The 16,755-nt window shown below is 41.6% G+C and overlaps 2 protein-coding genes across 2 annotated transcripts in view; both read right to left on the bottom strand.

Annotated features, from left to right (window-relative positions):
• LOC145438922 (uncharacterized) overlaps nt 1-16,755 on the bottom strand; it is a 254,138-nt gene that overhangs the window by 7,943 nt on the left and 229,440 nt on the right. The gene's annotated exons all lie outside the window — the stretch shown is intronic.
• LOC145438927 (ribonucleoside-diphosphate reductase large subunit-like) overlaps nt 3,588-16,755 on the bottom strand; it is a 36,092-nt gene continuing 22,924 nt past the window's right edge. The window contains exon 2 of the mRNA XM_080316321.1: nt 3,588-6,430. Within this exon, the coding sequence (XP_080172447.1) occupies nt 4,010-6,394 (2,385 nt within the window). The 5' untranslated portion in view covers nt 6,395-6,430 and the 3' untranslated portion in view covers nt 3,588-4,009. The remainder of the gene's footprint in view (nt 6,431-16,755) is intronic.

Below are 16,755 nucleotides of genomic sequence, written 5' to 3'. Positions count from 1 at the left end.
GCGGCCCGCCAGAGCATTTTGTGCGGCCCGCGACTACATTTTAGAATTTTATTAATTTGACAATATATAAGTGTCACATATATCTTTTCAGGTCATAAAGTGAAAATGAAAATTCCCTCTTAAATGGCTCCCATAGCCTGAAATTGTCCACCAAACTTCACTATCACATCAATTACAAACGCTACCATACAGTGGAAGATTCACTATTTCACCACATTTCCAATTCATAATGACAAAACCTGACCCTTAGACCAGTGGTTCCCAACCTTTTTCTACCCACGTACCATTTCGAGGTTTTATGCAGAGCTCGCGTACCACCTACAAGTTACGCGCACCGAAGGCGGTCAAAAATGTTCCCACCATTTAAGACGTCATAAGCACGTATTTAAACTGGCGAGGTGTAATAACAAATTCAATTAAACTAGGCATTATCAGTCAGGGCTGATGGGATGCATGGAATTCTTTTTTTTCACCCCCCAGTCACAAGAAGAACAACATAATGAACTGACAATAAACAACAAAAGCCAACTTATTTACTGCTATGGCTGCATTTGTTTATATTCCATTAGCTCAGGGGCGGCCAAAATTTTCGAGCAAATGGCCACATGAGATTTGCGAACCATTGCGCGGACCACTTTAATGGCGATGATCTTTTTTTAGACACCCGATAGAAGAAAACCGGATTAGGTAATGATGAACACAAGACTTATATTACTACGCATCAAAATCGATAACAATTATGTCATGAAATGTCGGTGTGCACAGTGCATTGACGAAGTAATCGCGTATAGCGCGAAAATTTTTCAAAGTTAGTTAGTGAATGAGTTTGGCCAATACTAATGTCACTTGCATATATTGCGGGTCACCTCTATATACCACTGGCCTCACTTGGCAAACACAGGATTATTTGGACATATTAATAGCGGCGATTTCGGTGAACATGCGTCTATCATTTCGTGCCAAAGTTTCATCGACGATTATCTTCATCTTCATCATCATCGCTGCGAGTGCAGACGCGAAGTCGGCTGTTGGACGGCACGTTCTCTCACAATTGCCAATATAGTCAATTAAGTGGATTGGGCATATTTTTATATCCAGGAAGGGCTAAAAAAGCAAGAAATTGAGTGACAATAAATCGCGCGAAGTGCTAAGAACAATATCATGCAATATATGAATCTACCACGAAATATTCTAGTTTATGGTCATGATCATATAGGGAGATCTAGGGAAAATGTTGCCTAACCCTGGCTACGCCCATGCGGCGCAACTGGTATTTAAGTCATCAACATCCCAAATGTCGGGGTCGGACTACTCAAGTTTTTGGTTGGTCTTAGAAGTCCACAGTAAATTAGCTGAGTAATTTGTTATTTGATATTATAAGTAATTTCGAGAATTATCTCGCGGACCACCCATAATCTTCTCGTGGTAACATCTGGACCGCGGGCCACGGTTGGCCGCCCCTGCACTAGCTGGTCGATGCGTGGCATACGTTAGCTCACAGCGCATCGAAAGTCGTGCATAGGACGCAACAAGTAGGTTTCGTTTCTTCGACTTGATGATAATCATTAGGTATGAAAATCCTTGCTCGCACTCCCACGTAGAAGGAAAAATTACCAGCTGGGGAATAGCGTGAGAAGCTAGCGTCGAATACGAGGAAGTGATGCTACAAAAAAACTCAAAATCAAACCCACCTGAACTAATCACTTCCTTCGGCCGAAAAAAAAACAGAATCTACTCGCGTACCACCTGGAAGACCTTCGCGTACCACTAGTGGTACGCGTACCACAGGTTGGGAACCACTGCCTTGGACGATTCGTGACTGAAATTTGTGAGTCGGACTTGGACGCGACCTTTCTTGAAATTACTCAGACTCGGGCTAACTCGATGGCAAAATGAAAATGACTCGGGTGGACTCGGAATGCCGTGAACGCAACAAACTAATCGCAACAAACTAATCGCGTATCAGGGGAATAGTAATAGATCAGAAGGTCGTAGCTTGGTATTTCGCTAACTAAGCAAGTAGTTATGGTAATCATTAGCAATCTGTTAGTTACATCTTTAGTCGTTAAATCATGTTATTAATGCCACTTAAAGGTACCGAGTACCGTGGTGGTACGCTCTAAGGATGTAACAACAATGGGCCGTTCGGCGTTTCGACATTTCCCTCACTAGGACACATTCATTAATATATTTATATTATAATTTTCCTTGTTTCTGCCCCTATATTTGAAGATATTTGGCCATGAGATTAATAGCCTACTTATCAGAAGTATGCCCGAATCCTGGATCGGAATTACAATGCCCAACCTAAAAATATTTTGATTTCAGATCAGTCTCTATAATCAATCTGTTAAATCCAAAATATTCATAGTAGCTGCAAAATTATAACCCGATAGCTTTTATGATGGCATCATACATTTTTCCGCCCATATGGTACCTATATCTTATAATTAATATGTATCAAGTACAACAACAATTCTATTCAAATAGTTATAAATGTGATGATTCCTTTCGTGCCAGGCCTAAATTGATACAAGAGTGAATCACATTTTGACGATGTGTGTTTACTGTCAGTCTGCTTGATCGTCCCACTTTCAATAGGACAATTCATTCCTGCCAAATATGGCCTATAACTTGGAAAGACATAGAATACCCCTATAAATGCTGCGGCCCGCGGCGTCGTCAAAACTGGGAAACTGGCCCGCGAGCACATTTGAGTTTGAGACCTCTGGTATAGAGTCAAGTGTACCTGTTTGATGCTGGTGTGATCAGTCAGACTAGTTGACCGAGCGAGATAGTGTAATGGTTATGCGTCCGGCTTCTCGAGCGGTAGGTCGTGGGTTCGATCCCCGGCCGGGTCATACCAAAGACTCGAAAAATGGTATCCGCAGCTATCCTGCTAGGCGCTCAGCAATCACGGATAGCATGGAGGAGAGAAAAAAAACGGGGGCGCAGACTAGATGACCTCATGGGGCCGTATCGCAACTCCGTCGCCAAAAGCATCTCGATGGTGCAGGCGAGAAAGAATATCATATCTCTCTCTAACGGTCGTATCGATCTGATACCGAATACTTTGCAATGCGCATGCATATTTTCTGTACCACCATCATTGCCGCCTGTTTTTCTTGTATTTTGGTTGGATGAAAATAAAGACTCTCTCTCTCACACATCTTTGCGAGCCTGTGAGCGGTCTAGTAGTGAACACCACTCTAGTGTTGACCCACAGCTTTCATAAATGGTGCAGAAATGCCTGCCTGAATTTTCGTAAAGGGTGATGATGAAAGAATGACCTCGGTACCACTGCTGGTTGAGTGCAATGGTACAATGCCCATCGAATTTAAATATGTCTGAGGAAAACAGCTGCTGTTAAAGTATTTTCCGCAGCTAGAACTTATTTGAGACCATATCATATTAAGAATGCAGTAACCCTGGAAATGCTGCACACCTTTCTTGTGGTCTTAGAACGCCGTCATCTAAAAGGTCTAACCAATCAAGTAGCAGTCTGAGTAGACATGACCTCATCAAGCAAGTGGAATTACTTTGTTACTGACCACCTCCTCAGGGACTAAGAATAATTAACAAACACATAAATACAATAATGTAATTTAAAAATGTAAAATTCCTTTGCCAAATCGAACTAGAATTGTAATCTTGCTGTCAATGCGACTAGTACATATTGTCAAATGTGCGCAGCAGTATTATGCAACTTCACAACTAATGCGGAAGGTGTGAATAACGTCAGTCAGGTAGACATACAGTAAATAATTGTGATTGTGACAACACCCTCCGACTTCAACTTGCATGTCCCCAAACTAGTGAAAGTAAGCGATCACAACACAACGCATTCTCAAGAGACAATATTCATTAACACAAGAATTAGCAAACAGCAATGATACAAACGGTGTAACGCTAAGATCAATGGTATACGGGTATTCAAAGCTGGCAGTGAGGAGTTATAGAGGAAGGAGGTATACTGTACATGAACGTGTAAATTCAACACGTATCACATTCACCCGCTGCACATCATGCAAGCTTCTCTGTTCTGCAACGAGCACGCCATAGCCGCCTCGTTCAACTCTCTCTCCTCATCCGTCTCCTCTTGAACGTTCTCTTTCGCTTGCTGCAACTTACCCTGATCCACTGTGAACTGGATGGCTTGAGCCGCCGGCTTCGTTCGAAGATAATACATCCCGGTCTTGAGTCCGACCTTCCACCCGTAAAAATGCATGCTGGTCAACTTGCCGTAGTTAGGCTCGGCGATGTGAATGTTCAAACTTTGACTTTGGTCGATGTACGGTGCCCGGTCGGCAGCCATTTTGATGATGTTCTTCTGCGAAATCTCCCACACGGTACGATACAATTTCTTCATATCCTCAGGAATCTGAGGGATGTTTTGAATCGAACCGTTGTTAGCGATGAGCTGCAACTTTACATCATCGTTCCAGATACCTCTTTCTGTCAAATCCATGAGTAAATGCTGATTTACAATCTGGAATTCGCCGGACAGCACACGTCGCGTGTAAATGTTGCTAGTGTATGGCTCAATGGCTTCATTATTACCCAGTATTTGAGCAGTGGATGCTGTTGGCATCGGCGCTAACAGCAGAGAATTGCGTACTCCGTGCTTTTTGATCTTCTCTTTCAAAGACGCCCAATCCCACAAATCAGTGGGGGTCACGCCCCACAAATCATACTGTAATTGACCTTGGCTGATAGGAGATCCCTCATAGCTCTCATACGGACCGCTCTCTTCCGCAAGTTCGCAAGACGCTGTCAAAGCCGCGAAATAAATGGTCTCGAATATTTCAACGTTGAGCTTCATGGCCTCGGGGCTGTCGAATGGCATTCGCAACATGATAAAGGCGTCCGCCAGTCCTTGCACTCCAATACCGATCGGACGGTGTCTCATGTTCGAATTCCTCGCTTGAGGCACGGGGTAGTAGTTGATGTCAATGATTTTGTTCAGATTCCGTGTGACGACCTTGCACACGTCGTACAATTTTTTGAAATCATACTTTCCATCGTTGGTTACGTATCGGGGCAATGCGATCGAAGCGAGATTACACACGGCCACCTCGTCCTTGCTGGTGTATTCTACAATCTCAGTGCAGAGATTTGAGCTTTTGATCGTGCCCAGATTTTTTTGATTTGATTTTTTGTTGCAAGCGTCTTTGTAGAGCATGTAAGGCGTACCGGTTTCGATCTGCGACTCGATGATGGCGTACCATAGTTTTTGCGCTTTGATTGTCTTCCTCGCTCTCCCTGCTTTTTCATACTTCTCGTAGAGCTTATCAAACTCATCACCATATACGTCGACCAAACCTATCGCTTCATTGGGGCAAAATAGCGACCAATCCCCATTGCTTTCAACCCGTTTCATAAACAAATCCGGTATCCACATCGCGTAGAAAAGGTCCCGTGCCCTTGATTCATCTTTGCCCGTGTTCTTTTTCGCGTCTAAAAAGTCAAAGACATCCGCATGCCACGGCTCGAGGTACACCGCGAATGCACCTGGCCTTTTATTACCGCCTTGGTCTACGTAACGTGCTGTGTTATTATAAACACGCAGCATGGGCAAGAGACCGTTGGAGTTTCCGTTGGTGCCTGCGATATAACTGCCGCTAGCTCTAATGTTGGAAATGCTCAATCCAATCCCGCCAGCAGTTTTGGAGATAAGAGCGCACTGCTTTAAGGTTTCGTAGATGCCATCGATGCTGTCATCTTGCATCGCCAATAAAAAGCAACTGGATAATTGAGGTCTATTGGTGCCAGCATTGAATAGAGTGGGTGACGCATGGGTGAACCACTTTTCAGACATAAGATTGTAGGTTTCAATAGCGCGATCGATATCTTCACCATGGATGCCGATGGAGACTCTCATTAGCATGTGTTGCGGGCGTTCGGCCACTTTACCATTAAGTTTCAACAGGTATGACCTCTCTAGCGTTTTAAAGCCGAAGTAGTTATACGAGAAATCCCGATCGTAAATAATGGCCGAATTCAGACGGTCCGCATGCTTCATCATGATTTCGTGAGTCGCCTTGGAAATGAGTGGCGCGTGACATTCATTTTTCGGATTGATATATTCGTACAAATCGGTCATCACGGTGGTGAAAAGCTTTTTCGTTTCTTTGTGCAAGTTAGATACGGCGATACGTGCTGCCAGAAGGGCGTAGTCGGGATGCTGAGTCGTCATGGTCGCGGCGGTTTCGGCGGCCAAATTGTCGAGTTCGATGGTGGTCACGCCCTCGTAGACGCCGCTTATGACTTTCATGGTGATCTTGGCCGGGTCGATAAAGTCGGAGTTCAATCCGTAGCAAAGTTTTGATATGCGCGAAGTGATCTTGTCGAACATGACACGTTCGCGTCTGCCATCCCTCTTCAAGACATACATGTTCAATTTGATGTACTGGCTATACAATTATAAGTGCTGTAAAAGTGCATAAAAATCATTTTAGATTTTGCAGATTACTTGTAGACGCAGACAATGTTCTTATTCACAGGAATTAGGGTTCACTATCAACACGTTAAAATTTATGGCATTTATAGTTAGTTTATGATTAAGGTATCATAAAAGGGTCGACGGGGTCAAGCTGTGCTATACCGTAAGATTAGGATCGGGGCAAGGATAATGGATGCTCATTGGCGACGCCCCAGACTGGAAACGGTGGTTGTTTTCGGCAATAAATTGAGTGTGACAGAAGACTTTCTTGCGTAGAATAGTTAGTAATCAAACTGACAATTACATGTGACGTTGCCACCAATTTCTCTATCCAACTCCATAAATTTTGACATGTTTATGGCTCATGGGGAACACGGATCGGTGACGATCATATAGTTTTGGATGAAGTAGACTAGACCCAAATTTTCAACTAGTCCTCTGCAGAGATTTTCGTAGAAAACCATTCTATTTTTGCAAATCATCACGACAATGGTTTACCATTGACATCAGTTGTAATAAAATATATGAATTAACAGTTACCGTATACAATTACCGCAGATTGTTAGCTAATTTTAGCATGATCTTCACAATTCACTATAAGTGGGATCCATACCAAGGACATGGTGATGAATAGCAATAATACTTACCGTAAGTGTCAGTTATGTTCATTAAATTGTTTTAGCAATTTAAAACACCATAAGATTGTAATGCAATTGTAAGATTGGAAGGAGTTACAATAAATTAGAATATGGCATCAGTACATCAATCAAACACCCAGATTGATCTCAGAGCAAATAGGCATGCACGCTGGATAAAAAATATTGACAATTGAAATAAAATTTGAATACTCAATATTCCCGGCGCTGCAACGATTGCAGTAGTCCGAACGGCTTGAGCATACAAAAACTCCTGAGGCTCTCTTCAGTTGATGACCTAAGAAATCTCACTGAAAACCCCTTCCATGCACCCGCATCGCCTTCAGTACCGCTATATACCCAGCTGAGAATCATCGCACTGTTTCGGTAGATCCCCTTTAATACAATGTGAGCCATTATTGTATACTCTCGGGAACGACGAATGAACGACCTCCCTCCTCGACCAACTCCCTTCTCAACTGTTCAATGCTTGATGGCGGCACATAAAATTTTTAAAAATATTTCGCGGGTAAATTGCGAGCCAAAATTCGTTATACAAAGTTGAGTAATTTTGGCGGCAATATCGAAGTGGCTTTAAATAATATGGGACATACACTTAACATTGTATTATTTACATGTTTCATCATCATCATTGGTTTATTAGCAATTTTATCAGTTCAATACACCACAAATTTGCGATACAATGAAAAGACAGGAAGATGTCGAAGCGACAAGGAGTAGTCTATGGAATCTGACACCCACCTTGGCCTTGACTCCAGAATCGTCATCATTAGGGCGGTTTTTTGTCATGTTAAAATTTGTCAAAATTGTAACGCTAAGTCAAAATTTGTGAAAATTATTGATAAAGTCAAAAAATTTTTGTCGTCTGCATTTCGTTTATAGCGTAGATTTTGCACTGTGGGTGAACTTATCATTTGATATTTTACAGCTTGTAGCCTACTTTATAGGCCTACCGTTGTAAACGGCTGATTGTCTGCTCATTGTCAATCATAAACGGTCAAAAACAAACAAATGGGTAGACATGGTATTATGCAGTGGCGGCTCGTGACAATATCGGGTGGTGGGGCAAGGGCTGCGAGCGACTTTTATCAACATGACGTCACAATGGCGTTTTCCAACGTAAAAAAGTAACTTTATGATGCTCACATGAATTTCCCGACAACAGTGATTTTAACGTAGGTGCCGCGAGAGGTTTGCCGGTGAGCCGTGACTTGAAGTGTGGTAACAAATGTTTTATTCATTTATTTTTAACAAAGGATTATTTTACAAAATGTACGTGAACTAAGAATCGTCCCTATGCCACGAATCAAGTATCAGGTCATCCTTAGTAGCATGCGTTATGATTTCATGGTATAGTTATAGATTACGCAAATCGATAGACCCTAATTTTTCTAAGCCCGTCCGAAAGTGTTTCGTACACGATCCTGGTGTGTTACGACCACTGAGCTGGTGGTTACGACCAGAGATGGGCGGATTCCAAAATTTCGGGATCCGGATCCGGCTGGCAATTGGAAATTCAGAGTCCAAAGAAATCCGGCTGGTGAATGTCCAGTTCGGAATCCGAAAAAATCCTGCCAGAACAATGCTAATTAATCATATCATAGCAAAAAAATCCGGCTAAAATCCGACCGTCACCCCAAATTCAAAATCCGGATCCAGTCCGGCCAGGTAAAAAAACATTGAAATCCTGCTCCGGCTCCTGAACCGGACTGTGGCCATCTCTGGTTACGACCAGGTGATAATAGGCAACCAAAGCGGAGGCACCCGGCGTACGATTGGATCAATAGACTGGACAACTTCTAGACCTCTCATTTTCGCTCTAAAGGCAACTGCGTAAACTACGTACGGAGCAAAGATTCAATACGATTCATGTTCGCACTTGACTTGACCTGACTCATTCCAATGACTAGAACTCGAGAGATTGCGTAAGCCTAACTGGAAAGGTCAACGAGTTCGGACACATACGCAATTGTTATCTCATAGATTGGGCCTGTCATATTGAATCCAGAACATCAATTTGAATGGTCTTTGAAGAACTAAGGACAGCAGCCTCGGAACTTCGGTCTCGGAACAACATAGGACATTTTGGCCTTGAAACTGGAGACTGTGACACAACACATACGGCTTACAGTCTATAAGTCTGCTGCGAAATCGCCGTTGGAAAATATACTAATCAATAAATACATGAATAAAAGCCGTAACTTAGTATACTGTTACAAGAAATCATCGAGAAATAGCATACGCAATCTCATAACCCATTCCGGTATGGTACACTGTCAAAATCAATACAAACAGACGAACACCGAACTTTGAGTAAAATAGATCGAGGAATAGGCTGATCGAATGATCAGCTGTTAGCCGACATCGAAAATGAAATAGCTATCGCATTTGACAGGGGATTGTAAGCAAATGGTTTGAAGGCCACAATTTCACAGTGAAATGGACATTGGCGAACATAAAATTATGTGAATATTTGAATGCAAACCGAGATTCTTGGTCAGCTGTTTCATGCGATCATCGAGATATACCATTGGAAATATCATCACCGATCTCGTTATGGAACGCAGACAATAGATTAGCACAGACCGACACCGGCTATTGAGTGAGATCCGCAATGACGTAGGTAGGCTAAGTATCAGATCAGCGCGCATCTCTACCATACTCGACCTCGAAAACGAAATAACTGCCTCAATCATTGAGTGTCAACTTTAAGACTTGGCACCGCGTTCGATACTAAAATCCAGACATACCGTGCGAAAGCTCATGACAGATCTAGGTATGGAACATCGTTGAAATCAATAGAGACCAATAACGGCTTAATTTTGCGTAAATTTGTTGGCGATAAATGAAGAGTCAGCTCTTACTCGACTTTGGAAACGAAATTACCACCCACATAGTTCAGTGACAAACTTAAAACTTGTTACAGCGGTCGATACTAACACTTATCGTGCCAATAAATGTCATGACCGATCTCGGTATAGAACATCGTCAAAATCAATGGAGACCAATACCGGCTTTTGAGTTAAATCTGTTTGCTTTACTATGTACATGATAGATCAGCACACACTGAACTTCGGAAACGGAATTACTACCATTATCTTTAAGTAGCAAGCCTGAAACTTGGAGCAGTGTTAAATACTACCTTCACGATATATCATACCAAGTTTCAAGAAATATCATGGTGCGAAACACCGTCAAAATCGACCTATTCCAGCAAAGGTCGACTCAACGCATATTACGGTAACCGAGTTCAGATATAGATACGATTGTTACATCACACCTTAGGGGCGAGCAAGCATATTTGCCCCGGTTGCTCGGCCATTTTACGAATAGGAGAGAGTAAATCACCGTTTCTTTATTGTGCTTTGAGAGAATAGATAGTGAAAGCTTGTTATGAGCGCTACCGGGGCAAGCCCCGGCTAGGCATTCACAAAGCGAAAACACAGAAGAGAATTCGATTTTCGCAGAGACTTCGCTATGTATGGGCGTTTGCAAGCGAAAGCACAAGAAGAACGCGGGTTTCGCTGTGATCTCGGTATATATTGATTGCTGTGCGTCTATAAATGGTTAAATTGTTATTGAACAGAATTTTAGGTGGGGCAATGCCCCAGTTGCCCTATAGGACGAGCCGCCACTGGTATTATGGCAATATCCTAACTGAAGAAAGACTTCTTGGGCATTGCATCATTCTTATATTGAGAAGCGCATGATGAAAAATTGTGATGTAGGCAACATTGTCAGAATGAAGCAACACGGTTCGTCACCAGCAGTGTACGTGCAACTTGAGTGTTGTCAGCCAGCAACTGCTGACGTTGAACGTCCTTGGTAAGTTTCTTAGTGAGGACATGCACTTTCTACCCAAGAATGTAGGAAAGTATCCAGAGGTGGTCAAAATAGTCACCGTCGCTACGCAAGTAGAAATAGAAGTAACGCCGGAATTTCTACTCAAGTAGGAGTGTTGGTTCACAAGTAAGTAAGTAAATATTCTACGCTTATTTTGCCTACAAAACTGTAAACCGTCAAGTAGAAGTTGAAGTAGTCTAAAATCAGAACTACTTAAAAAGTAGTGTGAGTAGGAAAAATCTACTTCAAGTACTTCAAAAAGAAGACGTACTTCGTTACTGATCACCTCAGAAAGTATCTCTCGTTGTCAGGGTTGTAACCAAGTCACAAAGCTTCGAGTCACAAGTCAATCTCACTTTTCTAGTCTTGACTCGAGTCAAGTCGAGTCATTTTCAATTCACCACCGAGTCAAGTCCGAGTTCAAGTCAGCGATCAGAGGGTCGAGTCCGTGTCATAGTATTATGACTCGAGTCCGAGTCCAAGTCATTGTGTTAACTGCTCAATTTCCAGTTAAAGTCTTGCTAACCCACTTTTTATAACTCTGCTTGGTGATATCGAATGGTTCGCATTTATAATATACTAATTTTCCTCACTTTTAGCAGTTTCTCGTCGCATTTCCGAGTACCAGTACCAATAGACGAAATCCCAATAATGTGGTAACTTAACTATTCTTCGAAATTACAATGAAATGTCGGTCTTGGCCGTTTGAGTATCGAGTCGTATGACTTGGTCCGAGTCATGCGCAATGAATCGAGTCCAAGTCGAGTCAATACACAGATTGACTCGAGTCGAGTCGAGTCATTTCCGAATTTTGCGAAAATGACTCGAGTCAAGTCGAGTCATCAAAAAATTGTGACTCGAGTCATTACAACCCTGCTCGTTGTACCACAAAAACTTTAATTATTTCCACCATAATACGTATTGCAACCACTGGAATTCTTCATAGGGCCAGATTTCGTTAAATATTGTTTTCTTCACGTAAAAAGTTGCCCGTTTCTATGCTAAAAACGTTTTTTTCAGGCCAAACTACTTCGTTATGACAGTCAGTCCTAACCAGAAATGAAGATGAGTGGTACAATTTTGACATTATGTGAGATTGAGTAAGAAAACACCTAATTTGCATACGTTAGGCTAAAATTTGGTGAAAATTCAGTTTGTTTAGGTCAAAAATGTTTCTTTTTTTTGGTAAAAAATAAAACCGCCCTAATCATCATAATAATAAAACTCATAAAATTGACAAGTGGTTAATTTCCCGCGAACGGATAAAGTATGCGTTTCACAAAATTATCTACAAAATTACAAAATTATTTCACGCCGCTCAAGTTGGTATAAAACAATATATTTTTTCCTATTTTCCCGACTAAAAGGAGGGAATACAGAAAATACAGTATGGATGTGTTACGAGGGTCGGCTCATGGAGGGCTTCGGGTCAGGGGGGTACTGCAGCACCCCAAGAATTCAAGAGCATCCATATTTGAAGACCTACGGCATATTTTTACACTAATCTTGCTTTGCGAAGATAAATTATTCAAACAAACGATTCTACTTAGTTTATGTTGATCTACAAAACAATTTAACCCCCTTCGAGCTTATTTACTACGGGTTTGGGTTAGACAGTTGCAGCTAGCAAAATGCTCAGGCGGACGACACTGTCTCTGCTGCATCAATTTCCGTCTAACCTGCAGTAGTGCGCATGTGAAGAAGAATATAGTAATTAACTGCAATCGATCACAGCATTCTAGCCGAGCTCCATGACCACGATGTGCATCTGCAATCCATAGTAGTAGTTGTCGCGGTTGTTAGGCTGACCCGGGGAAAGTTGGTCATAAAATTTCTTAGCCCTAAATCATGGAAAACATTCAGTTTTCCATGCCTAAATGATAATTTACCGTAAAAACCGCTGATCATGTGATGCACATGCAGCGGATGTATCACAGATTGATGTTCTAAGCGAAACCCCTATTTTAGGAATCCTATTTTTGACACTCGCGCAAGATTTATCAACCTTGATGTCCGCAGCAAGTGTCATTGAGATCCACGTCGGGTGCGGGTTCCAAAACTCCGCCTCCAATACGTATCACACATTTCTATACGCGCAGATGTAGGCCTATTTAAGTCGAATGCTTGCATTTTTTGTAGCCAACCATTAACAGCTACTGAAGACATAACATCAATATACCTCGATTTTCATCAAATTCTATGTGATTCTAACCCCACATCCTATCTAAAACTGAAATTACAAGTTTCCAATACGCATAGCAGGACTCACGTCAAAAAGAACTATGAAAACGATTCTTTATAGAGCCAACTTTTGGCACCTATACACTGGATTTAACAGCACTAAATTCCTATCTGAACTAATTTTGATCGCGATGCGGCGTGGGAATATAGTTCAAAACCACTCTCTCTGAAATTGAAGTAACTGGCAGTGGCTATACGCTCTTTTCGCAGCCGAATTTACGGTGGATGACCGAGAAAACAATTCTGCAATATTTACGGTAGTGGGCGACTCAAGATCGAAGCGCGAAGACTACAATTCCTTGCACTTTTCGACTCCGCGCACAGTTTTGGAATATATATTGACCAAAGAATAGTTTGGCTTTATACGTTTTGCGGTACAATAACATCAAAATGACGTTTGACAGGTGCTATGCAAGGTGCAGCAACGACAAATATGTACAGAACCAGTTAAAATAAGTAATGGAGGATTTCTGAATTGTACACAAAATATATTTGCCTGCATAAATTGGCAACTCATTCCGAAGTCTACAAATAAAATATGACCAGATCTATTGATCATACCGTCGTTTATAGTTTCTCATATACTGTCAATTACACGATTTTGTGAGGGAGAGGTATGGCATTCTTTTTCGCCTGCACCATCGAGATGCTTTGACGACGGGGATGCGATACGGCCTTTATAGTAAGGTCATCTATCCGCATCTTCGATGCTATCCCTGATTGCTGAGCGACTAGCAGGATAGTCGCGGATACCGGTCATCGCGTTCTTTGGTCTCTGACCCGGCCGGGGATCGAACCCACGACCTGCCGATCAAGAAGCCGGACGCATCACCATTACACTATCTCGCTCGGTATATCATTGGTGACATCTTCCTATGCACCTGATTTTGCAGGTCGTTTCAACTTCCTCTTTGGCTCCATGGTAATTGATTTCGACCGAATTATCTTCAATTATGGGATGTGTTCTTCTTTGCCCAACCAAACTTTCAGCTGCCCGACAGCCACATAGGTTCATTATGTGTTGAGTGAATGAGTCGTAGAGCAGGCCACGAAATTAGTTTCGCCAGACACTACAGCTACCTTCATTCTTCATTCATTTCTCTACTTGAGTAGGAGGGAAATACCTTCCGCTTGGATTATTATTGTGCTGTTTTAATATTTGACAAATAGCCCCAAATAAGTGGAAATCCGCCTCATGGCCCAGGCGGTATTTTTCATCGGGTATTGCAAAAAGTAGACTGCCTATCAAATCACATTTATCTGTTATCCGTATACCGACGATGTAACTTTGTAAGGGAACTGAGCGAAGAGTAGCGACGTAAGTAGAGTTGCATTAACAAATAGTTGTTTAAAACACTTTCGTTGAAACCTGTTTTAAACAGTGTAACAAAGGCCTTCATTTAAAAAAATGGGTTTTTTAAATTGCAAAATTATGCCATAATTGTGTAAATACTTTCTCCATTTTTTTATTAGCCTGTGGACAATTACCACTCGATATGGCAGTGGTCGGGAACCTATGGCTCGCGAGCCATATATGGCTCTTTTGGGCATAAAGTATGGCTCTTTGCGAAAATTCAAATTTTGTGCATAATTTATCAATATTGCAGCAACTGGTTATTAAATCGTCAACACGACCGGTATAATTATTCTTGTGGCAGTATAAACATGTATTTGAGAGTGGCGTATTCAGGGTTAGGGGCTAGGACCCCCTTTTCAAAATCCTCAAATCTAAGTTGCTGTCTCGCCTGCGACCAATATCACTCCCGAATCTCGAAGTATCCGCCACGAAATCTCGGATTGCACGATGCGTTGATTACCCAATGAGAATAACAGAAAAGGCGACGCCTGTATGACAATGCAGTTTCCAAATACACATTTTCTTCCTGATCTACGGCGAGAAATGAACTCCGTGGAAGTGACATTCACAATTACAAATTCAACTTACAAACAACGCCATATAGTGATCCACGTTCTTGATTGACAACGTAGCTTTGTAGTTGCTGTTCAAATGTAGCCGTGTGGCACAACGTTATGTTACCGCCAAATACTTTGAGAATTGAGAAATCGAATCGGAATTGGTGCGGCAATTACATTCAATTATAACACTGGTCAACAGAACGAAAAAAAATTGGGCAGAACATCTAAGAGCCGTTTATGGGGTTTTCGAGGTTGCTGATTACGAATATCACATTAGTGATTAGAGATTGGCTCTTGTACCCCTAAAAAAGTCCAAAAGTACTCTATTTACCATTGAATATTTCACTTGGCAAGAAGAAAATCGTAGTTTTTTCTAATTTTATTGCACTTCAATAGATAATAATTGACTATGAAGAACCCTCATGTCGTCCCCATGGGTTATCTCCAAAGCAAGAGGCATTTTGAAAAAAAACAATGTCATTTTCGGAATCAGTGCCCTTTAGAACCACCAGAACCACTCTTAGGCTACTTTGTATGCCTAAAAATATGTGTTAACCAGTGTTATCAATTATTATAAATTCTACGATATTTACGATGAATTGCGCTATATGCTCATCCCGGCCGTGCCTCACCTATGCCTTACTTCCCCTTTCACGCTATATTTTTGAACAATAGGCAAGTTGCGTGATTTTCGTAGTAAAAATGTTCAAAATCTAGTAGACAGGTATGGCACTGCCTCACGTGCCTCCCCTTAAGCCACGTCACTGACGCATCACACATTACAGTGGGTATGCATTCTGCTGTGTAGTGACCATCGTGTTTGGCTCCGCCTACTTATGTCCCCATGGGTCCTCGCATTTAAGAATATCGTCAATGCGAACCTATGATCTCGTATAACTGACGAAAGTCGACGAATTTGCGCTACCATGACGTCACGGTTTTTCAATTGTGACGTATTAGTTGATTAAAATGTATGGCTCTTTGGAAGTTAAAATGGAAAATATGGGGTCAATATGGCTCTTCGGACAAAAAAGGTTCCCGACCACTGCGATATGGGATGGTTGGAACTCTCAAAATAGTCGGTTCAACGGCTATAGTACGTAGATATTTCGTCAAAGGAGCTATATTTACCCTATATTTTCAGTCGTCAATGTCAATCGACTATGACGTCACAATTAAATATTCATGACGTCATGGCTTAAAATAAAACAGTAAAAAACATGTTTTAAACAAGGGCCTTGTTTAAAACATGTTTGCTTTAAATGCAACCCTACGCGTAAGTGGACAATATAAGTTTAGTTTGCAGTTGTTTTACGAGCTATAATAAGTTTTTTCAAACCCACGTGTAGGACTCTAAGGATTTTCAACAGATCGAGTCTTTTTCGAAATCTAAAAAGAGCTATAACTAAAATCGGGTATTTATAATATAGTTATGATGAAACTGTAGCAACGTAGCCTAAATGGAATTGTTAAGATATTTCAAAACTTCTTGAATCTGTATCGGCATTCACGACTAAATTAGACAAACCATCTATTTTTCATCTTAGCTAAATCGCATTTTTATTTGTTTGTTGATCTGTGCTATATTAGGGTTACCATATTTTTGTGGATCAACTTCCGGACATTGCTTAGCGTCCACTAGCGGATTTTACAATG

The sequence above is a fragment of the Botryllus schlosseri genome, chromosome 5 (genome assembly GCF_051294905.1).
Source record: "Botryllus schlosseri isolate E-star chromosome 5, Bs_hap1, whole genome shotgun sequence".
NCBI classification, from domain to species: Eukaryota; Metazoa; Chordata; class Ascidiacea; order Stolidobranchia; family Styelidae; genus Botryllus; species Botryllus schlosseri.
Note: the sequence above shows the minus strand (reverse complement) of the source record. Positions and strands in the feature narration are given on the sequence as shown.